General features: G+C 62.6%; 1 protein-coding gene across 7 annotated transcripts in view; it reads left to right on the top strand.

Annotated features, from left to right (window-relative positions):
• Window positions 1-20,291, top strand: part of FGFR1 (fibroblast growth factor receptor 1) — a 31,220-nt gene extending 10,929 nt beyond the window's left edge. Inside the window, exons 3-18 of one of the 7 annotated variants that reach the window (XM_076358906.1) lie at window positions 6,294-6,557; window positions 7,330-7,413; window positions 7,956-8,131; window positions 10,104-10,227; window positions 11,012-11,202; window positions 11,930-12,080; window positions 14,495-14,698; window positions 15,288-15,432; window positions 15,607-15,728; window positions 15,863-15,973; window positions 16,118-16,308; window positions 16,453-16,575; window positions 16,747-16,817; window positions 17,358-17,495; window positions 18,094-18,199; window positions 18,315-20,291. In XM_076358906.1, coding sequence (XP_076215021.1) covers window positions 6,294-6,557; window positions 7,330-7,413; window positions 7,956-8,131; window positions 10,104-10,227; window positions 11,012-11,202; window positions 11,930-12,080; window positions 14,495-14,698; window positions 15,288-15,432; window positions 15,607-15,728; window positions 15,863-15,973; window positions 16,118-16,308; window positions 16,453-16,575; window positions 16,747-16,817; window positions 17,358-17,495; window positions 18,094-18,199; window positions 18,315-18,491 — 2,378 coding nt within the window. In that variant the 3' untranslated portion in view covers window positions 18,492-20,291. Of the gene's footprint in view, window positions 1-6,293; window positions 6,558-6,600; window positions 6,696-7,329; window positions 7,414-7,955; window positions 8,132-10,103; window positions 10,228-11,011; window positions 11,203-11,929; window positions 12,081-12,785; window positions 12,931-14,494; window positions 14,699-15,286; window positions 15,433-15,606; window positions 15,729-15,862; window positions 15,974-16,117; window positions 16,309-16,452; window positions 16,576-16,746; window positions 16,818-17,357; window positions 17,496-18,093; window positions 18,200-18,314 lie in introns of those variants that run through there. The other 6 variants (XM_076358903.1, XM_076358901.1, XM_076358902.1 and 3 more) reach the window with 6 other exon arrangements.
• The last annotated feature ends 1,911 nt before the right edge of the window (window positions 20,292-22,202 follow it).

Below are 22,202 nucleotides of genomic sequence, written 5' to 3'. Positions count from 1 at the left end.
GGTTTGGAGCAGCCGACTCCTTGCTGGAGCCCCAGGAGCAGCTTAGAGATCCCCTGCCAAGCCATGAAGCCTCCTGCACTTTTGCTGTTGATGGCAGCAGCCCAGGATTGTTACCGGAGCTCGGGGGGGGGGCCCCGCAGCCCCCACGCGCACCTCCGAGCCCTCCTTTCCCCCAGACCCCGATTGCTGCAGCCGCTCTGTCCCCAGCTCCCTGGGGCATCGCCGTGTCCTCTGGGGCATCACGCTGCTGGCCTTCCCCTCCCAGCCTGTTGAGCAGGCATTGTTCCCTGCCTCCCGCCTTTCCACTCGGATGCTGTCACTCCGGCCCTTAATTGAGGAGGAAAAAAAGAAATATGAGTCTTTGGGAAAAGCAGCAGCACTCTGCTGGAGCCTGGGCTGGAGAGCTGCCCCATGGTGAGCGGAGCCACGTGAGGGGGGTGCAAGGGGGTGTCCGTGTGTCTGGGGGCTGGCTGGCTGTCGAGCCCCCCCATGTGCAACAGCCCGGGGCTGCTCAGAAGAGATGTGGGGAGAGGAATGCAAACTCTGCCTGCGCTGGCAGTGAGCCAGGGCCCAGGCAAAGCCAGCGGTTATTGCAAAAAGCCATAGGCACGTGTGCGGGTTGGGGTGTTTGCTTGTGCCCCCTGGGATGGGCAGGATCCCCGGCTGTCCCATGCCTGGGGGGAGCCGATGGGTGAGTGTCTGTGGCCCGAGCTGCTGCCCCAGAGGGTTCCTCTCTGCTGCAGAGCTCTGAGCGTGGCCGGGGGTGTCCCCAGGGGGAAAGGGGTGGATTTATTCTGACAGCTTTGCAAACTACCAACACGCCTGTTAATTAAGTGCTGCTTCATTTGACGTGCAGGCTAGGAAGAGCGGGAGTGCCCGGAGCAGTACATAAATCTCCCTCTCCCTGCCGGAGGAAGCATCCGGGGACCAGAGGGTGGGGAGAAGCCCGCTACCTCCTGGGCTGGCTTCGTCAGGAATAGCCGGTGGTGCCTTGAGCCCCCCAAGGAAGAGCCAGTGGTGCTTTGAGCCCCCCCAGGAAGAGCCATGGGTGCCTTGAGCCCCCCATGCTTGCCTGCTGGCATCTCCCTGCTGCAGTCTTTCCCCAGGGAAGGGGAGCCAGGGATGTGCATCGCCCCGAGAGCAGCCGGGGTGCAGGGATGCTGCTGGGAGCATCCCCCTCTCGGGGCATTCCCCCCCCCCCAGCGCAGCCCAGGCTGGGGGGGGGCAGCAGGGCGAGGAGCTTTTTAAATAAGAAAGAAGCCAATCCCTGCGTCCCGGTAAGCGCTTCCTGTTGGGATTAGCGGGGCTGCCGGGCATGTGTGTGCTTTTTCTTCAGGAAATACCTTCGGAAAGCCCCGCTGGGGTCTCCAGGGCAACCGGTGGCCGTGGCCCCGCGCCCCCCGCCCGCATTGTCCCCGCGCCGCTTTGTTGGCCGCTTTATTGCCATCGCCATCGACGGCACAGCCCGCGGCTACCGCCGTTCTGGGGGGCTGCACGCTGGGCTCCTCCACCATGTGCATGCACAGGCCCGGGGGGGCATGGGCTGCGTGGAGAATGGGGGGGCGAAGGTTAATCTGTGCCGCTTCTCTCCCCAGGGCCGCTGCCCTGTGTCCCTATCCCCTGCCATCCCCGGTGGGGGCCAGCCCCGGGGGAGCCGGTGACAGTTATATGCACTTGGTGACACTCTCCATCTGGCCGGCGCTTGCCAGGCTCGGCTCCGTTTTCAGTTCCATTTCAAAGCTGGAATAAAGTAATAAAACCACCGCGGGCTGCTCTGGCCGTTGGAGCGTGCATCTACTTTTCGGGCTCGTTTGAAAGCGGAGGCACAATCCACCAGGGCTGGAGCTGCGCCTCGCCCAGGACCTCGGCGCTCCCCACGGGCTGTAAGCACTGCTGTCCCCAGTGCACCGGGACAGGACGGGGCTCTGCCCTGCAGGATCCAGACCGGGAAGCTGGTGCTGCCTCCCCAGCCTGAAGAGTTTAAGTTAAAAAGGGAACAGCAGATAGCTTAGATGTGCCAGATCTAATGTGTGTTTTGCTGCTTTCTCCAGGCAGGTGAGCAGCAGGCGCTGCTGGTATTTTGTTTGCTCTCCACCTTGGCCATTGCCCTGTTTTGCTCAAAGCGGGCTGTAAGCACCCCTGCAGCCACGCAGCTCCTGGCTGGTGCTGCTGCAGCCTGGCGTTGCTGCAGCCTGGCCGGGGAGAGGAATCCCACCCGCCGTGGGGATTGCCCAGCGCCGACCGACCTTTGTGTGATGCTGGGAGCAGGCAGAGCCTCGCTGTGCAGCGCGAGGGCAGGCAAGGGCCCGGGGAGGAGAGCCAAGCGTTTGTCTGGCTGATTAAACTTTTGCTAACGTGGCCTGCTCGGGGCTTGCTCACGCCCCCGATGGGAGCAGCCGGCCGCGCTGGCGGCTCTGCAGAGGAGCTGCACCTGGTGCCTTGGTTTAGATTACAGAAAAGCAGAACCTATGAGAGAGATGTTTCAGGCTGATGGAGTTCAGTGATCAAACAGGCTCACCCTAATTAACATACGTGGAGGGTACGCTGGTAACACGGCTCACGCCACCGGCGGCTCCCAGGCAAGGGGCAGCCCGGGACCACACTGCTCCTGATGCACCGGCTGCGATCCCTGGTTTTACAGAGAGGCTGCATTTCCAAGGGGACTTCTCTGCATCAGCTGCCGCATGACCTGGGCTGCCCCGGTGCCAGCAGGGCTGTCCCGGCGGCCGTGGCGCTGTCTGCCTGCCAGGGCTGCCCTGCAGCACCATTGTCCAAGCCTGCGCGCTGGCCCAGCCCCGCTCCCGCCCGGAGGGTGAACTAACCTGGACATGCTCATTAGCCTGTGAATTCGTTTTCAGGCCGTTCCCACCATGCTGTGTTTTCCGCCTTATCCCTGAGTGCCAGAGATGTGCTTTGGGTTACCAAAGGGCAGGATCCTGCCTTGCCCTCTGCCTCCTCTCTCCCGTCCATCACACTCGACGCCTCCGTGCCTCCCCGGTCATGCTGTTAATGCAAAACAGGCTCTGACTCGGAGGGGCTGGGGGAGGGGACTGCTGCCTTTGAAAGGCGATCTGGCCACACGCCGGTGGACCCCCAGCCTCCGCCGGCCCGGGCTCCTCGGCGCAGCAGAGCCCACGGTTCGGTGGCCTGAAGGAGCGGTGGCACTTGCACAGGGTGCCCGGGGACCGACGTGATGCTGTGTCCATGGGAAGGGACCTGCCTGAGCCTGGGACGCTGCTTCCTTGAGCCCCGGCGTCAGACTGGGGTGCCTCGAAGTTTTCCCTCCCTCCAAAGACCTTTTCTACCCCCAGGCCACCTCCTCCGCAGTCTGCAGGTCCAGCTGAGAGGTGTTTGCGGAGCACGGGGCTGGCAGGAGCTTCCCTCCCTGCGCCAGCACGGGCAGGTTTTCCTGCAGACCTTTCTGGGCAAGCTGATGGGCAGGAGCCCATGGTGGTCCCTAGGGGAGGCTCAGTGAGGAGGTGACTTGTACGAGCTCTTGGACCACAGTAGTGTTTTGCTGCCTAGAACTGATCCTGCACTGGCCCAGCATCGGTTCAGTTGCAGCGTGGTAGGACCCCACAGGTCCAGCAGTGCCCGCCGCGCCTCGGCACCGTGGGATGCCAGACCCCGGACCTGCACGTGGCTCCTCATGTGCCAGTGTGCGGGTGGCCAAGGACAGGCAACAGGGACATCCGTGGGAGGTAGGGGTCCTCAGCAGCTCCAGCCACCTTCTGCAGGTTATTCTGTTCGATAAGGAATGTTGGTGCGTGGGGAGGGGCAGACCTGAGCACAGGGGGGGTGGAGGGAGCGAGATAAGGGCAGATATGTCTGTGGCTGCAGCTCCGCGTTTCATGTTGGTTTGGGTTTTCGTGGCTGCTGACCTTGCTCTGTTTGAGAAGGGAATCAGGACGGACAGGAGGACGTTGTGTTACTGAGTCCCTTGGTGTTCAGACGGACGGCGACAGGACATCACTGCTGTATTGTGTTCCTTGGAAGATGCCTGTGACTAATCACTTGAAACACAAATCAGAGCTACTAGAACTGTCCTGCGAGGCTGCAAGAGAAAACCAGGGGGAAAACAGGATTGCAAAAGCAAGACCCTTCCCCCGCCACCTAAGGGACTCCCACCAGTCTTCACCTTCCACATTAAAACGCTTTGTAACCTCTTCCTGATGGATCTGGAGCCCTGGCTTTTGGTCTTCTAGCAGCTGAGGAAAGTGAATTCTTCCCCAGCATGCTGTTTTCCTTCAAGTGCTAAGCAAAAGAAAAAGGAGAAACTCTCAAGCTGCTTGTAGATGTTTTCCCCATGAAGCTTCTCATCAGTACGAGAAGAAAAGTGGCCAGAAAGTGAAGTGCGGATCACGATGCGGTAAACGAGTTTCTGGAGAGCTGAGCTTTCACTTTTGGCAGTACGGAGCCGCTGGTGGGTCCTGGGAGGAGTGGTGCTTTGCTGATGGCCCCAGCCCCTTGCTGCCAGCCTGTGCTCCCTGCCTGCGCTGGCTCAGCTCGGGGATGTTTGACCAGGAGGGTTTAGTGCAGGCAGAGCCCCTGTGCTGGCTTTCGGCAGCTGATGGGCCCAGGACGAGCTGCTCCACGGCTGTTCAGGGGTGTGTGCGGAGGAGAGGGGAAGATGTTGCGCTTGTCTGGCTTGGTGGGCACCAAGAGGTGAGGGTGATAACGTGTGTTAGTTCTGCAGGGAGACAGCCCCTCCAACGCGCTCTCGGATGTTGTGGGTGTTCGTAATTAGTTGCTATTTTGCAAATTGCCACACTCCTCGCTGGGGGCTGCGTGGGTCCCAAGGGAGAGCTGTGGCTTTGCTCTTGCCCCCATGGCCAGAGTACGGTGCCTGCGGGCTGCGTGCCCGCTGAGCTCCTCGGTCTTTGTGGGGGACAGCCCTCGAGCCGTGGATCAGCTGAAGTTTGAATGTTTCCAGACCATTTCTGCTGGGCTGCCTGCGCAGGGTTTGTTGGGATTTTCCAGCCCCCACTCTGGACCCCTATGATACAGAACAGTTACACTGTGGAGACCTTCGGCCGTGCCCCACATTGGCTCTTGCCCTCAGCCCGCCCGAAGCTGGCCTGCCACCGGCCCAGAGGTGCAGTGGAAATTCCTTCCAGGATGCTGCTGAGCAGCTCTGGCCCCCGAGAGCAGCGTCCGCAGCAGCGCCGTGTGCCCTTCCGTGCTGCTCCTGCAGCAGCACTCGGGACCCGGAGCCGTGTGCACCAGCCCGTGGTGTTCGTTCCTGGGATGATGTTCACGCTGCATCCGCCCTGCACCGTCGCAGGGAGCCTCAGCGCCCACGGAGCTGCAACAGCCTGAACCCTTCCTCGGGCTGCGAAATTTGAAGAGATGGTTTGAAACCCAGTCGTCTGCACCAAGCCCAGGACCGAGAGAGCTACTCGTGCACCACCACGGAGGGTGGAGGGCAGCGCTTGAGGACGGAGCTGTGTCTGTGCTACCAGGGCCAGAGGAGAGACAAGATCACATAGCAGCGGGATGGAGAGAAAGGATCTTTGTGCTGCTCACACAAATGTCGCATCGGGGAGCAGCTGCAGCTCTCCCTGCCCTGGGTCGCTGCGAACAGGAACGCCGTGGCCGGCACCTGTTTTGCCGGAGCTCCCCTGGGCTGACCTTTCCCAGCCATGCCGCTCTTGCAGACCCTTGCTCCCCTGCCTGCTGTCCTGGCACAGCCCCCTCGTCCCCTTGGCCTTCCTGCCCCTGCCTCGAAGCGCTCTAACCAGGGCAAGGCATGGGGACCCTGGCCCGCTTCGCTGGCTGCCCGCTCATGGTGGTGGGGATCCTGGGACCCCTGCGCAGTGGCAGAGCCGAGCAGGGATTTGGGATGCTCCTGGGAGAGGCCATATCCTGCCCAAGCAACTCGTGCTGCCTGGGATGTTTCAAGTTGCCCGTTTCTCCCCCATTTCAAAACCCCTGCCATGGCACGCTCCCTCTGGGCCGAGCAGTGCTAAGAGACCGAGGGGTGCGCAAGTGCTTTTGAACTCCCCGGCCACCGAGTGGGTCCTACCATGGGGATGAAGCGCTTGGTGCTGCTTTGGGTGCTCGCAGCCTCTGCCTCTGCCTCTGCCTCCCCTCCTCTCTGCAGCCACCGCCGCCGGCTCCCCCTCCCCTGGGCTTGCTGGGGCAGCTGGTCCTCGGTGCTGCCGCAGGAGCATCCCAGCAGCGCATGTTGCCTCATTAACACAGAGCCGCAGCAGCAGCAGCAGCATGGTTTCCTTTGGTCTCTATTTCTTTTCTCCTTTTTTTTTTCTTCTTCTCTCTCCTAACTCCTCCAGTTCTGCCCAAAGCAAAAATTGAAGTGGAGTCCTACTCGGCCCACCCCGGTGACCTCCTCCAGCTGCGCTGCCGGCTGAGGGATGACGTCCAGAGCATCAACTGGGTGCGCAACGGCGTCCAGCTGACCGAGAACAACCGGACGCGCATTACCGGGGAGGAGGTAGAGGTCAGGGACGCGGTGCCCGAGGACTCGGGGCTCTATGCCTGCATGACCAACAGCCCCTCGGGAAGCGAGACCACCTACTTCTCCGTGAACGTCTCAGGTTCGTAGCGGCCCCGGGCGCGCAGGGAAGGGGCAGCCCCGGGGCCGGGCTGCGGAGCAAGGAGCAGGCTGCCTCTGCACGCCTTTGCATGCTCGCTGGCACGTGCACCGGCCATGCGCGGATCTGTCAGGCTGCGCGGTGAGTTCGGGGCGGACCTGCGATTTGGGGGTGCCCGGGGGAGTTACCGGCACAGCGCAGTGACTTCCCGCCTGCTGCGGTGCAGGGAGAAGCGGCTGGAGGTTGTCGCCTGTTTGTCTGCACGGGGCTGGGTGGGCAGCAGGGCTGCCCGCAGGAGTGGGCACGCGCTGGGCGTGAGCCAAGGTCCACTTGGTGTTGACGGGGCGCGAGGCTGGAGAAGAACGAACGCTCGAGGTTGGGAGGTGTCTGCCGAGGCTTGGGGCGTTTCTGTGCCTGCAGGGTCTTGGCTGCTGCCCCAGAGGGGTTGGTGGCACCAGGCACGGGGCGAGGAGCCGTGCTTGGACACACGGCGTGGAGCTCTGAAATCACCTCTGGGGGCAAATTGCTCCATGATGTCCATGGGCTGTGAGCACCGGGACAGCAGGCACTGTCAGCCCTGGCTGTGCTGGTGGACATGCACAGCGTTCACCTGGGATCCCCACGCCTCCCCACCGTGCATCAGCGCTGCCCTGCCCCAGCCGCCCCACTGGGCACAGTCCCGTGCCACCAGCCCATGATGCTCCGGTCCCTGACTGGCCCCACTCAGGAAGGGTCCATGCACGAATGTTCAGCTGGGACATCTCTTCTCTTGCAGATGCGCTCCCCTCCGCAGAGGATGATGATGACGAAGATGATTCCTCTTCGGAGGAGAAGGAGGCGGATAACACCAAGCCAAACCGTATGTGCAAGATGGGTTTGCCCGTGGTGCTGCCCTGGCCTTTGCGGGGGGGCAAGGGGAAGCTGGGCACACTTGCAAGCATCGCCCAGGGATGGAGAAAGGCAGGCAAGGATGGGCAGGGGCTCCCGCTCCAGCCCAGGGCATGCAGCGGTGGTGAGGGCTCGGCGGGGGGAGCAGGTCTGGGTGCACCCGGGCAAAGCAGCCTGGTCAGAGCTATGGGATGTGCTGGCACGGCTACGCTGGGGTAACTGCTGGTGCAGCCACACATGCTGAGCGTTCACCTCGCAAAGAAAGGGCCTCGCAGGGCTGCTGTGACGCCGGGATAACACCCCATGTCCAGGAGCTCCCCTCCCTGTCAGAGCTAGGGTCAGCTGCCTGCACCTCTCTGGCTTCCCAGCTTGGCCCTGCCCTGGGCATCCTCAGGGTTAAACCAGGAGCAAAATGCTGGAGCTCCCTGTGGCTGAAGCCCCAGCGGGTTTGGCTGGTGGGTTTCACTGGGAGCCTGTGCCGGCCGTGCTGAGCACCCCCACTCTGCTCCCCAGAGGCCATTGCTCCCTACTGGACCTATCCCGAGAAGATGGAGAAGAAGCTCCACGCTGTCCCCGCCGCCAAAACGGTGAAATTCAAGTGTCCGTCGAGCGGGACGCCCAACCCCACGCTGCGCTGGCTGAAGAATGGCAAGGAGTTCAAACCCGACCACCGCATCGGGGGGTACAAGGTACCGGAGCTGGGGGGCCGGGGCGGTGCAGGGCAGCACCCTGCAGAGGCATTGGGGAGGCAGCCCCTGGCCCTGCCTGCGCAGATGCTGTGGGCAGTTGCTCTGGGCTCAATCCGGCTGGGTGCAGGCTCTGCACACCTCAAGGGGCTGGGGCTGGAGGGCTCGCTTTGGAGCAGCGCGGGGAGGGGGGAGGATCAGGAAGGGGCTCTGCAGCTTAAGAGGCACCGAGCCCCCTGTCCACACAGCCCCCGGCGGGGGCAGATGGGCCCCTCTGACATTCCTGTTGCAAAATAGCCTTATGGCAGTGACCTGCTTCTGGGTCATGTTTGCACCAGCTCAACCTCTGGGGGAGGGGGCAGATGAAACCAGCCTGCCTTTGCCAGCTTCGCCTAATCCCCCTGCCGAGGAGAGGGGGTCTTGGCATCCCCAGCAGGCACGGGGGCTCCCTGGGGCTGCAGGGATGGACGGGACCCTCCGTTGCCCAGCAGTGGTCAGCAGGAGCTGTGCCAGCAGCCCAGGGGTACCGGCTTGGCAGGGAGGGTGCCCTGGCCACAGTCGCTCCCTGAGCTGGGCAGGCGGCTGCAGAGCTGCTTCCCCAGCACCCACAGCAGGTCCAGGCTGCAGGTCCTGCCTGGGCAGGATGGGGGCTCAGCTTTCCCCTTTTCACGTCCCCAGTCTCGCAGTGGGGTTGCTGCTGCTGCAGAAGAGCCCCAGCAGTGGGACCAGCATGCCAGGACCCCCCCGAGCTTCTCCCCTCCCCAAAGGAGAGAGTGGACCGCACTTCTCCAGCATCCGGGGCTGCTATCGTGCTGGTGGCAGCTCCAGCCCAGGGACCCCCCCGGGTGACCCTATGAGGAAGCACCATCCCCTTTTTTCATCTCTCTCAGATAGTTTTCTGGAGCGGGGCTGCAGCCTGTCCTGGGCTCGTGCCCCTCGGCGGGCATCTTCTGGGGTGGGACCCCCGAGCCAGCCCGGCTGGGTGCTGCGGGGCCACAGCTTTGGTCGCTCGCTTGCCACTGAGTCATGAGCCGTGTCATGTAACTGGGATCCAGCCGTGGCCCTTCGTGCCGCAGGCTCCAGCCAGGTGCCAGGGACGTGCAGCAGGAATGCGGCCACGTCACGGCTGTCAGCTCCGTGTAGCACATCCCGGGACACACACGCAGGCTTACGGGAGGGGAGGAGAGGGGCTGCTGGCAGTGCCGTGGCTCCCCAGACGGTGACAGCGCGGTGTCCTGGATAGCTCGTGGGGCTGAAATGCGGGACTGAAATAACCAGTTTCCAGCTGGGAGGGAGGAATGCAGCCGCCCCGGCAGGGAGCAGGGCTTGGGGAGGTCCTGCCAGGAGGAGCCGCAGTCAGAGCCGGCAGCGGCTGGGCGTAGGAAAACCGTCCCTGTGCCCCGTGGCCGGGAGGGACCTGGGGAGCACTCACAGCCCAGCTGAGCCACCGTGACCCATCCCAGAGGAAACGTGCCTGGTCAGCAGCACCCACAGAGGTGTCCCGCGTGCACGGTGTAAAACGCCCAGGCTGCACCCTGCCCGCTGACCGGCATGGTGCCCTCTCACCGGTGGGGCTGGCCGTGGGGAGCAGCACAGGTCCGAGCCCCAGGGCCAGCCGGGGGAAGCGGCTCTTCCCGGGCTGCGGGAACAATGCCGGTCTGTTCCCTCCACACGCTGGGGCTGCCGGAGAGGGGTGACCCTGCACGCCGGGCGAGCCCATCATGCTCGGCTCACAACATCTGCTTCTCGGCGCAGTTGGCTCAGTGGCGAGGCTGTCCTGGGACAGCTGGGAGCAATTACAGTCCCTCTGTAGGAAAGGGGAAAGGTGACCTCAAAGGGAGATTTATGTCCTGCCTGTATGGCAGTTGCCGAGGGGCTGAGCCAGCTCTGACGTGAATGGGAACGAGGGCTCGAGTGCTCCAGCCCACCGGCGCTTTGCACATAACCGGCTCTGTCATCATCCCCGTGCCCCCAGGTCCGCTACGCGACCTGGAGCATCATCATGGACTCGGTGGTGCCGTCTGATAAGGGCAACTACACGTGCATCGTGGAGAACAAATACGGGAGCATCAACCACACCTACCAGCTGGATGTCGTGGGTGAGGAGCGCAGGGCTGGGAGGGCTTACCCTGGGTCCCCGTCCACCCCACCCTCCCTGAGCAGAAATGGGTGCTGCACCCTACAAAGATGGGGATGGGGAGCGCTCACGGGGACGGGGCACACTCGCTGTCCCCACAGCCGCCCACCCCGGTGCACATCTCTGCAGCGCAGCGGGTTACGAGCAGGTGAGGAGGAGGGTTCACCTCAACCTGTTCTGGGGATTTTTGATTGTGCTGGAAATAATTTCATAGACCAGACAGAAACTTTTTCTAATCACCTTATTAGCCATAATTCCCAGCTGGGAAGGCTGGTCTGAGCAGTTCCACATGTGGAGCTGCTCTAAATGCCAGTAAATGAACCATTAAAAATGTGATTTAATTTGATTACACTGAGCAAACTGAAGGGAACAGTCAGCGAGGTGAACAAAGGGGTTTGTTAATGCTGACTCACCACAGTGGCAGCCGCTTTGTTAACGGCCGGGGCCCTCGTTAGGTTTGTTTGACCTCTGACCCCCCTGAATAGGTACTGACGTCCCCGCACCGGGATTTCACCTGGCCCCAGCCCCAGCCCCTCCTGGCTGCTCTCACCCCACTGCGGGGGGGGCGCTGGGGAAGGGGACGCCACGGCTCTGCCGGGTACATCGGTGCCCACCCCAACTGGGGGTCCTCATGCATGGGGGGGCTGCAGGGTGCACCCCTGCGCAAGGCAGGTGCTTCCCCATGGGCGGGTGGCCGAGCACCCCGAGTCCTGTCATAAGGTGCCCTGTCTCCCCGGGTCCTGCAGAGCGGTCCCCGCACCGGCCCATCCTGCAAGCAGGGCTGCCTGCCAACAAGACGGTGGCCCTAGGCAGCAACGTGGAGTTTGTCTGCAAGGTCTACAGCGACCCCCAGCCCCACATCCAGTGGCTGAAGCACATCGAGGTGAACGGCAGCAAGATCGGCCCTGACAACCTGCCCTACGTGCAGATCCTGAAGGTAAAGCCACACGCCAGGCTGCCCCAGCCCCCGTCCCTGCAGGCTTGCCTGTCCCGTGGGGCAGGAGCAGGGCAGGGGCAGCCATGTGGGATGGCAGCCGCACTGCCTGGCGGGCGAGAGGAGCCGCCTGGGGCTGGGGACCACTGGCTGGCAGCTGAGCGGCCTCGAGGCAGCGTCGCCAGCCTGCCCCGCTCCACACCGGGGTGCCCTGGAGGAGCACGGGGTGAGAGGTGGGCAGGGAGGGCTGCCCCGGCTCCTTGGCCGCATACAGGCAATGCAATCCTTTCGAAGCCCTAAAGGCATATGCTGTGGGGCTGGGTGGGCTAGCCCGGGGAGCAAGCACGGTGCTGGAGGTGGGGAGCTGAGCCCCTGATACGTCCCAGCGAGAGCAGCTCCCTCTACGCGCCAGTGGTCCTGCTCACAGCAAGCGAACCAGCTGCTATGCAAATCCCCGGGGCGCGCAGCCGTCCCCAGCTATGCCCCTGGCCCCCGGGGTGCACAGCCATCCCCAGCCGTGCCCCTAGCCGAGTTGCCGGGGAGGAGCAGGATTACAGCCCCATGACTGCCCCTGCCTCCCGTGGCCCCCCCGTGAGCAGCCCCATCCCTCCCTCCCGGCAGTGGGTACCGGGGGGGAGCAGCCCCCGCGCCGGCAGAGCCGGTGCTGATGCTCCGGGCGCTGCCGTTTCTGACTGCGTCAATGTGACTCCATGTTGTTGGTCTGTTCCAGCACTCGGGGATTAATAGCTCTGATGCGGAGGTGCTGACCCTGTATAATGTGACAGAGGCGGAGAGCGGGGAGTATGTTTGTAAGGTTTCCAATTATATTGGCGAGGCCAACCAGTCTGCGTGGCTCACTGTCACCAGACCTCTGGCAAAAGGTAATCGGAAGAATGCCCGGCAGGGTGTTTCCTCGGACCGTCAGTCCCCGGCGGTGGAAAACAAAACTCTGGGCTCTCTTGTTTCTGCTGTGTTTCTGGTGCGACAAGCCATGGAAAAATACTCAGCGGGGCCGGCTAAGTTTTGTGCTCTGTGTATGTGTGCGTCCCGGTGTTTCTTCTGTGCGCTTCCCACCCCGTCACGCAGACACTGAAGCGGTGTGCCAGGACTGCCCGGGTGCCTACCGGGTCCAGCACCACTGAGCCCGGGTCCCTGCGGGCGCTGCCCGCGCCTTCGCACCCAGCCCGGGCGCCCCATCTGCGCGTGGCTGGGGACGGCACGGTGCTGCATCCCCCGTCTGTGCTGCCCTCCTGTCTCCGTCCTCCTGTCTCCGTCCTTGTGCCTCCCTGTGTCGTGCAAGTCAGCCGGCCGGCTCTGCCTGAGGTTTATTTTTCCATGTAGCCCATTGCCAGCATGTTCAGATGGGCAGGACACTCAGTTTGGTGAAGGGTTTTTAACCAGCATCTCCTTAGGTCCGCCTGGATGAGTGGTCATCCTGAGGGTCTCTCTAGCAGGTCTGCAGTGGTCTCTGTCTGCTCCCCGGGGGTCTGGCAAATGAGACTGGGCTCTCCCTCCTCTCTGGCCTCCTTCCCAGAAGATCTCATGTCGTTTGCTTCTCCGTTTTTTGCTTCCATTTTTCCTTCTAGACGGCTGGCGTTAACACAACAGACAAAGAAATGGAAGTCCTTCACTTAAGGAATGTCTCATTTGAGGATGCTGGGGAGTATACATGTTTGGCGGGTAATTCTATTGGGATCTCCCATCACTCTGCATGGTTGACAGTTCTCGAAGGTATATAGTCCTCTTCCTCTCCCTTTCCTCCCTCCTTTCCAACGTATGCATTGCGGTCCGGGAGAGAGCGCTTCCTGGCCCCTGCCCACCCGGTGCTGGTTAGCGTGCAGCAGGAGAGCTGCAGGGCTGCTCTCTGCAGCTGGAGCGAGACGGGGCAAGCATCCCCCTGCTGTGTGCCCCCCTTCCACCCCCCGATTGGGGTCTGCCCCCCTGCTCTCTCCCTGGCCCAGGCGATGCATACCCAGGGGAACTTAACCAGGGGCTGCTCTGCTGGAGCAGGACGGTCCCGAGTCCCAGGGCAAGGCCAGCGCTGCCCACACAGGGGGGCACGGAGCTCCCAGGCAGCAGCGGGGTTTGGGGGGGTGCTGGCAGCGCTGCCTGCCTGCCTGCCAGGGAGCTGGCCTTGCCCTGTGGCACGGGACCCGTGCCGGGGCTGTGTCGCTTCTGCTGCGCTGCTGGGGACGGCTGCCCCTGTCCCCATTGATGCTGCTCCTCGGGCATCAATGCTGCACGGACCAAAGCCTGATAACAGCAGCCGGGAAAGTTTTTGGGGTGCTGCATGGTTGCTTTCCAGCCAAAAACTTTCCCCGTTATCAGCCAGTGCTTTTTCAGCCGGGTGTGTTCGGAGGTGGGACAGAAAGCTTTGACTCCCTCTTACACCTCTCTCTGAGGCTCTGTTCTTTGGGAGGGGCTGCCAGGGGGGATGCAATGGCAGCTCCCACCATGCCAGATTCACCACGGTTTGCGGCCGCGCTGGACCATGCCATGTGGCTGCAGCTGCTCTGAGCTGTTCATGGCACTGCCACCTCCTCTGCCACCGGCGGCCACCAAAGCGGGGTCTGCCCCATGGCATGGCGGGGATGGGACCTTCCTCCCCACCAGCCTGGGGGTCCCACGGCAGATCGCTGCCAATGGAGGTGCTTCTGGCTGCTCTGCCCCAAGCTCTCCCCGGTCATTATCAGTAACGCCTGGACTCCCACAGCCCCAGGCACTGCTGGACAGCCCCCTCCATCCCACCGTGCTCAGAGTAATCCCCGGACCCCGAGGGACTTGCAGCTCCGACTGTGGGCAGGGCACAGCAGCTGGGAAGGGGACCCATCCCCAGGGGTGCCCGCGATGCCCCATCCCTGCGGGGTGATGGAGGAGAGCATCCCCAGCACAGCCCTGACCATAGAGCTCCGCTGCCTCGGCGCAGCCGGCGCTGCTGTCCCGCACAGCCCTGGCCAAGGGGACACGGGCACTGTCCCCCCCACTTCACACCTTTCTCAGTTGACCCCTTCCCAGCCCAGGGCCCCATCCTGCCCCAGGCGCGTGCCTGCGGATGCGGCAGAGGCATTGCCCAGCTGCAGGGGTGAGGAGCCCGGGGGTACGCACAGGCCTTCCCCGCCGGATTGGGCGGGCAGCCCCCCTAGTCCCTGCCGCACGCTGCACCAAGGCCTCTGGCGATGCAGAGCGTGTCCCCATCGGGCACGGGGAGGAGCCGGGGGGGCTCCCCCCAGCACCGCTCTGCTCCTTTGCCCCGGGCAGGCTCACGGGTGCTAACACCCTGTTCACACCGACCCAGCTATTGAAGACACCCCAGCCATGATGACATCCCCCCTCTACCTGGAGATCATCATTTACTGCACTGGGGCGTTCCTCATCTCCTGCATGGTGGTGACCGTCATCATCTACAAGATGAAGAGCACCACCAAGAAGACAGACTTCAACAGCCAGCTGGCCGTGCACAAGCTGGCCAAGAGCATCCCCCTGCGCAGACAGGTAACAGAAAGTAGAGAGGGGGTTTGTTTGCACCTACTGCCCCTTCTGGGGGACCTGCCCTTTTTGGGGGGAGTTTTCTGGATGAGGATGTATGGGGGGAGACCCAGGACCATCTCGCCCTGCTGCACGTGCCACCCTCTCCAGCCTTGTGCCCGTCCGTGGCGCGGGGTGGGGACCATCAACGGGCTCTGCCCTGGACTGGCAGTGCAGCGAGCAGGGGGTGCTACATAGCCCCTCCTCGTCCCCTGGTCTGCGGGGCTCAGCGAGGGTGATGAGGAGGACCAGAAGGATTTACAGTGATTTGATGTTCAAGCAGAAGAGCATATTTTACACACTGAGGAGACAGGAGGACTCCCAGGCTGTATATTTTGTGGTATCAGCATGCTGGAAATTAATTAAAAATTATTTAGTCCGGGTTCAACGTGGAAGCAGCGCTGACGGGGCCCCACGCCTGCAGGCAGCGCTGGGGGGGCAGCAAGGGAAGGGGGCTGCGGGTTGGGGTGCGAAGGCTCCTGGTCAGCATCTCCCTCCCAGCGAGGGCAGCCACCCACGGCACCCAGCGCTGCGTGAAGGTAACCCACGGTCCCCGCTGCAGGTGTCGGCCGACTCCAGCTCTTCCATGAACTCAGGCGTGATGCTGGTCCGGCCCTCGCGGCTCTCCTCCAGCGGCACCCCCATGCTGGCCGGCGTCTCCGAGTACGAGCTCCCCGAGGACCCGCGCTGGGAGCTGCCCCGGGACAGGTGAGGTCCCAGCCCTGCTGGGTGCGCTCTGCCCCAGGGACGAGCTGCTGGAGCAGCCTGGGTGGGAGCTGGGTGAGGATGGCGGCACCGCCGATGTCGTTTGCCAACGCCAGCAACCAACCTGCTTCCCCCCACGGCCGCTGGCCCCTGCGTCAGGGTCTCTCCTCCCGCCAGGCTGATCCTGGGCAAGCCTCTGGGAGAAGGGTGCTTCGGGCAGGTGGTGCTGGCAGAAGCCATCGGCCTCGACAAGGACAAGCCAAACCGTGTGACCAAGGTGGCGGTGAAGATGCTCAAGTGTAAGCGGTGGCGAGAAGTGGGGGGGGGGCCCGGCACGATGCCACAGCCCTGGTTGGGGCCAGGTGTGTGCAACGTGGGGGTACCCAGCCCAGCCTGGCCCCCCCGCCAACCGCTGCCTTCTCCACTGCTTTAGCCGACGCCACGGAGAAGGACTTGTCTGACCTCATCTCTGAGATGGAGATGATGAAGATGATTGGCAAGCACAAGAACATCATCAACCTGCTGGGAGCCTGCACGCAGGATGGTGAGGGCGCGTGGGCGGGGAGGGGGCGTCCCCTCTGCCGCCCCTCCGGCTGCCGTTCACACGCTGGGAGGGGTCTGACCCTGCACCCACGGGGACAGGAGCCCCCACTCCATGGTCCAGCTGCTCATTCTGCTGTCCCTGCAGGACCCCTCTATGTGATCGTGGAGTACGCGAGCAAAGGCAACCTGCGGGAGTATCTGCAAGCCCGGCGGCCCCCCGGCATGGAGTACTGCTACAACCCCACCCGCGTCCCCGAGGAGCAGCTCTCCTTCAAGGACCTGGTCTCCTGTGCCTACCAGGTGGCCCGGGGCATGGAGTACCTGGCCTCCAAGAAGGTGAGGAGCTCCTGGGGGGCCGTGGTGGGATGGTGAGCCCGGTGGCTGGGCTCGGGGGGATGCACCCTTCCCTCCCAGCCTGTTTCATCGTGGGGAACCATCTGGGGGCTTCAGGGACCACCTGACGGCCCCGCGCTCGGTCAGTGCATCCACAGGGACCTGGCGGCCAGGAACGTCCTGGTGACTGAGGACAATGTGATGAAGATCGCTGACTTCGGTCTGGCCCGTGACATCCACCACATAGATTACTACAAGAAGACGACAAACGTGAGTGGTGGGCGAGGGTCTTTGCCGGGGTGGGCAAGGGCAGCAGCACTCTCCGTGCCGGGCATGCCCCAACCCGCGCTGGCGATGCCACGGGTGTGCAGGGCTGCCCCCCCCCAGATCCCCCCACTCCCTGGTGGCACAGAGCCGATGTGGGGCTTTCTTGTGTCCCAGGGTCGCCTGCCGGTGAAGTGGATGGCCCCAGAGGCTCTCTTCGACCGAATATACACTCATCAGAGCGACGTGTGAGTAGCGGCTGCGGGACACCTGCTCCCTGCCCGGCTTTGCATGCGATGTGCTGGGTCAGGGGGGGGACGGGGAGCCAAAACTGCCAGCACAGGGGGAACCCTCGCTTGTCTGCTGGGCGCTCTGCTGTGAGCTGAGGGACATGGCCCTTCTTGGCCACCCCGTCCAGCAACGCTCTTGCTGCCTCCATCGCTGCCAGCATCTCGCAGCATCTTGCTGAGGTCCCCTCCCGCCCTGCTGCATCTTGCGTAGCAGCGCCCAGCGCCCGCTGGTGAACATGACATGCACCGTGGCGAAGTGCACCAGATGTGATTCGTCTTAATTTAGTGAAAATATAATTAGCATCAGCAGACAAAATATTTTTAATCCAAATTATATTTGGCAATGGGACTTGTTTGTCTTGCAGAGCAAATCAAAGCTGTTTGTTTGCTGGGAGGGACAAGCACTAACTTCTAACTGTACCCAAAGCTTTGAAGTGGGGGTGTCAGCTCCACGGGAGCCGGGTGCCCCAGCGTCTGCCCTGTGTTTGCCCCGGGCAGGTGGTCCTTCGGCGTGCTGCTATGGGAGATCTTCACGCTGGGTGGCTCGCCCTACCCCGGCGTGCCAGTCGAGGAGCTCTTCAAGCTGCTGAAGGAAGGTCACAGGATGGACAAGCCCAGCAACTGCACCAACGAGCTGTGAGTGTGGCGCTGGGCCGGGGAAGGAGGGGGGGACGCTGGCACCCCAACACCCCCTGCCCGGCCGGGGATGGGCACCACTTCCCCTCCCTGCGCCCCCGGAGCCGGGGCTGCAGCGGCAGCACGGGGTCGGGAACCTCTGGGTGCGACCGCCCGGCCCAGGGCGCATGCAGGTGCATGGGGGGCGGGGGGAGGACAGGCAGATGTTCAGAGTTACTTTCCCAGCAGTTCCCAGCCCTGCAAAAACATCAGCTCAATCTGTTTGCAATAATCAACATCTCCCTTTGTTATTTCTCGGCAGGAGTGAATCCCAGGATGACCCCAGAGCAGGGACTAGCTTAGCTCCCCATACATCCTCCTCCCGAGACAGCCCCGCGCCCGTCCCGGCGCCTGCGGTCGGGAGGGCAAGCAGGGAGTTCCCTTCCTTCCACGCAGGGGATTAGCCCTAAATCCCTGGAATGGCGTCTTTGCTGGCTGCGGATCCCAGCCCGAGTGCCGGTGGCCGTCCCTGGGTGCTGCTCTGCTCCCGTGGGTGGGGGGTCCCCAGCCCCAGCCGCTCGCTCCAGGCTCAGCCCTCACCTCCCCTCTGCCCACCCAGGTACATGATGATGCGGGATTGCTGGCACGCCGTCCCCTCCCAGAGACCCACCTTCAAGCAGCTGGTGGAAGACCTGGATAGGATTGTGGCCATGACCTCCAACCAGGTAGGAGAGGTGGCAGCCATGAGCCCCCACCTGCACCCACCCTGCCTGGGGCAGGCGCTCCCGCGGGGATGCCGGGTCCCCTCCTGAGCCCATCCTTGGGGTTCATCCCTCCCAGGAGTACCTGGACCTCTCCATGCCGCTGGATCAGTATTCTCCCGGCTTCCCGGACACCCGCAGCTCCACCTGCTCCTCAGGAGAGGACTCTGTTTTTTCCCACGACCCTCTTCCAGACGAGCCGTGCCTTCCCAAGTTCCCCCCTCAGCACACCAACGGCGGACTGAAGCGACACTGAGGGTGGCACTGCCAGCAGGGACTGCCATGCCGTGCCCGTGCCCGCGGGCTGCCGGCGGATGCTGCCTGCGCAGCCCGGTCATGCTGAGCTATTGCAGAAAGGGTTCAGAGACACAACCGTAGCATCTCACGTAACCAAACCCACCCACCTCTCATGCCAGCTTCTCCTGCCGCCTTAGTTGTGAGCTCTCTGCAGCCCAAAGGTTTTGTTCTGGTGTTTTTTTGGTGTTTCCTTTTTCTTTTTAAAAAAACCTCTTTTCCATGAAGTCTGTGCTTGAATATTTCCACTTGGTTAAGCTGAAATCCTCTCCTGTGGGCAGCGCCCAGCCAGGGAGCCAGCCACCCTTCCCGGGATGGCATGTCCTGGCAGGGCATGGAGAGCCGGGCTTACCTGCGACTTGGAGAACTCGCTAAGCCGAGGCCAGCGCCGGGTTTCTGCGGCCACGCGAGCTGGGGAGGAGCATCGGTGTGCCAGAAGCCTCGCTGGCATGGCCGGCCGGCGCGGGAGTCCTGCCGGCGCGGCGCTCGCTGCCCGAGATGCTCTGGGGCTGGTCCCGCAGCTCAGCAGTGCCAGCACCGACGGGCTTTGCTGACCAAACCCCTGGTACCTTGGAAGTGGGAGGTGCAGCGTATACATGGCTCAGCACTGATAGTAGAGGCAGCCAAATACACCAGTGCTAAAAACGAAAGTCCTGTGTACATAGCTAAAAATATGTATAAATATGAATATATATTTACATGTCTTTTTAAAAGGGTTGTTACCAGAGATACACCAGTTTGGTAGTAAGGTACTAGTGGCTGGTAGATATCAGTTGCTATAAAAAAAAAAAAAGTTCATATATTTTGCTACTTTTGCTGTTTTTATTTTTTTAAATTATGTTCTAAACCTATTTCAGTTTAGGTCCCTCAATAAGAATTGCTGCTGCTGCTTCAGTTTTATATGGGGTTGTATTAAACAATAATAATAATGTGTTGATGCCTTTTGGGAATACGTTGTCATTACGTGCCTGGCCTTTCCCTGGCCCCTGCGTCCCCCTGCACCCCCCCGGGCTCTGGCGGGGCTGGGGCCGGGCACCGCTTGCCAAGCGCCCGCGGCACCATATTGGTGTGTGGGGTGCCGGGGCATGGGCGTGCCCTGCGTTTTAGGCAGTGCCGGTGAGGGGTCGGGACGGTGCCCTGGGGAGGGGGCTGCAGCCCCTGTCCTGGCGGTTGGCTCCCGTGGGAAGAAGCGGGGGTCCTGTGGGCCTCTCGCAGCCCGCTGGTGTCACGTCGGTTGCATGCCGGCCCCCCCGAGGCACCGGGACACCGGAGCGGTACCATGTGGCACTAACCCCTCCAGCCCGGCTCAGTGCCTGGTCCCAGCCCCGCTGCGCCCCGGCCGGGGGACGCGTGCCCTGCGCAGCCCCCACTCCCCGGACGATGCCTGCCAGTGCCTTACCGGCGCCCGGGGGAGCATCTTCGTCCAGGGCACTGTGCCCCCCCGGCTCTGCCCGTCCGTGCCCGCCGGTCTCCATCCCAGAGGCGGTTGCGGTGCCTGGCTGCCCAAGCTCTGCTCTGCGGAGCTGGCACCGGTTTGCTGTGCCGGGGAGGATGGGGCATTTCCCTGGCCGGGGGCAGCCGCCGGGGAAGGGACTGCGCGTGCCCCCATCCCTCCCTGTCACTGGCGTTGAGACTCCAGAGCCAGGACGCTATTACTTGAAAGTTTATTTTGCCTTTGTATGGAGAAATATTATTTGTTGTAAACTCTTCTGTAATGAATCTGGAATTCTTGTAATTATTAAAGACTTTAACCGAGACTTTACAGCCGTGGCCCCATCCCTGGGTGTGGGGGGGGATGCTCTGGGCTGGTGGGCGATGGGGAAGGGGCTGTAAGGGGTCCAGGTGCTAAAGCTCATCCAAGCGACCGGTGTGGGAAGGCAACGTTCAGAGAGTAGCAAGGAATGGCGGCTGGTTTTGTGGGAGCTCTGTTTTTCATGGCTTCAAAATTCCCCATAAAAATATTCTCCCCTTCAACAACCAAAAACCATTTGCCTCCTTTTTGCTACCAGAATGACGCACGCGCAACTGTGACAGTGTCAGAAAGCGTCGCCTGGCGGGTCCCTTCCTGGGGACGACCCACCTGCCCGCTGATGGACCGGGTCCCGCTGGCCCCCAGGCGAGGACCCTGCAGAAGGTGCCGCCGTCCCTGTGAGCCCCCGGCGGGGCTGGGGCGCTGGGGGTCCGGCCGGGCAGCCCTCCCCTCCTGACATAACCACTGCAGCTCTGGTTCGGTCTCTCCACTTTTCCTGTCTTCTTTTCTCCTCCCAGGACGGAGCCGGTGCCAGCCCCAGCCTGTTCGCATTTAAACTTGACCTGCTGCCTCCAGAAACCACTGGCCCTGTGAAAGGCGTTTCATCACCTGAGAAGCCCCGGGGCGGTTAAAGATGCTGCTGAGGACCCTCAATTGGGGCATCACGGGGGCATCCTGTGCCCCACGGCCCCCCGAGCTGCTCGGGCATGCGGGGTCCGGGCGGGGGTGCCGGGTGGTGGCTCACCCGGAGGAGGCAAGAGGCTGCCAGCCCCTTTAGCGAGTACTTCAATGGTTAAGATGAAACGGCTGCAGAATCACCAGCCTCACCGGCCCTTTTAAAAGCATCTGCTTGTTGCTATTTCCCTGTGTAAATTAAATCGATCAGCTGTGCTCTGCTCCCCCTCCCCCCCCTCCTAAATTAAGTAGAGCTTTTAATCAAGTGATTTATGTTGAATTCACAGTCCTAGATTAAACTTGCAGCCCAGGCAGCCGGGAGTGGGGGGAGTGGGGCTGGGGGTCTCCATAAATCACTGCTCTCCCTGGGACTGACTTGGCAAGGCGGCGGGGAGAGCTGGAGCTCGTGTTTACATCATCAGAAACTGCTGCTATCACAATCTTCTGCTCATTTCCTGGGGTTACCAGGAGGGCAATTAAATATGATAATAAGCAGAGCGACTCCAGCAGCGCTGCTAATGCGCACTGCAGGGCTGGGGAAGGGATGGGCACGCACAGCCGGGTGCCCTCTTTGTATCCCCTCGGGGACCCAGTACCCCGGGCATGGATGGTCCCTCCCGCAGAGCCCTGGGGGTGCTGCGCTGCCTTTCATCAAGCCGAAGCCCTGGAGGTCTGCAGGACGGTGCTGCCTGGACGCTGGCCCCGGAGCAGGAAGATCTGGCTCCTCTCTGCTCTTCCCGGTACAGCATCCTCTTCACGTGGGCAACTCCAGGAGATGGAGATACCCCAAAGCTGGCGTCAGCACCCTTCACTCGCAGAGCCAGCACGCGGGTGGCCCCCACACCGACCCCACACGGAGCAGGACCCCGAGCCATCAGCCCTGAGGGCAGCAGCAAGCCCGGGACAAGGCTTCAGGAGCTCATCCTGCAACCCTTGTGCGGGATGCCCTGGCAAGCCCCGCTCAGGGCTGCACGGGGACCTGTGGGACCAAAGACGTCCCCATCACCCAGAGCTGCTGGGTCCCTGCCTGGGGGGGTGCCTGCGGCCCCTCCAATGATGCCTGCGGCCCTTCCAGTGCTGCCCAGCACCAGGCCCTCCCCGCTGCAATTGAACTGAGGTGGTGGGTGGGACGGGGTCCCTCGGGAAATGACCCCAAAACAACGGGGGGATCCGGAGTCGCTGCCCGTGGGAGCCCCCCGAGCGGGTGGCTGGGGCCGTTGGGCATTGGTGGCTGCCGAGCACTCAGCC

This window comes from Aptenodytes patagonicus, chromosome 24, assembly GCF_965638725.1.
Source record: "Aptenodytes patagonicus chromosome 24, bAptPat1.pri.cur, whole genome shotgun sequence".
Lineage (NCBI taxonomy): Eukaryota > Metazoa > Chordata > Aves > Sphenisciformes > Spheniscidae > Aptenodytes > Aptenodytes patagonicus.
Note: the sequence above shows the minus strand (reverse complement) of the source record. Positions and strands in the feature narration are given on the sequence as shown.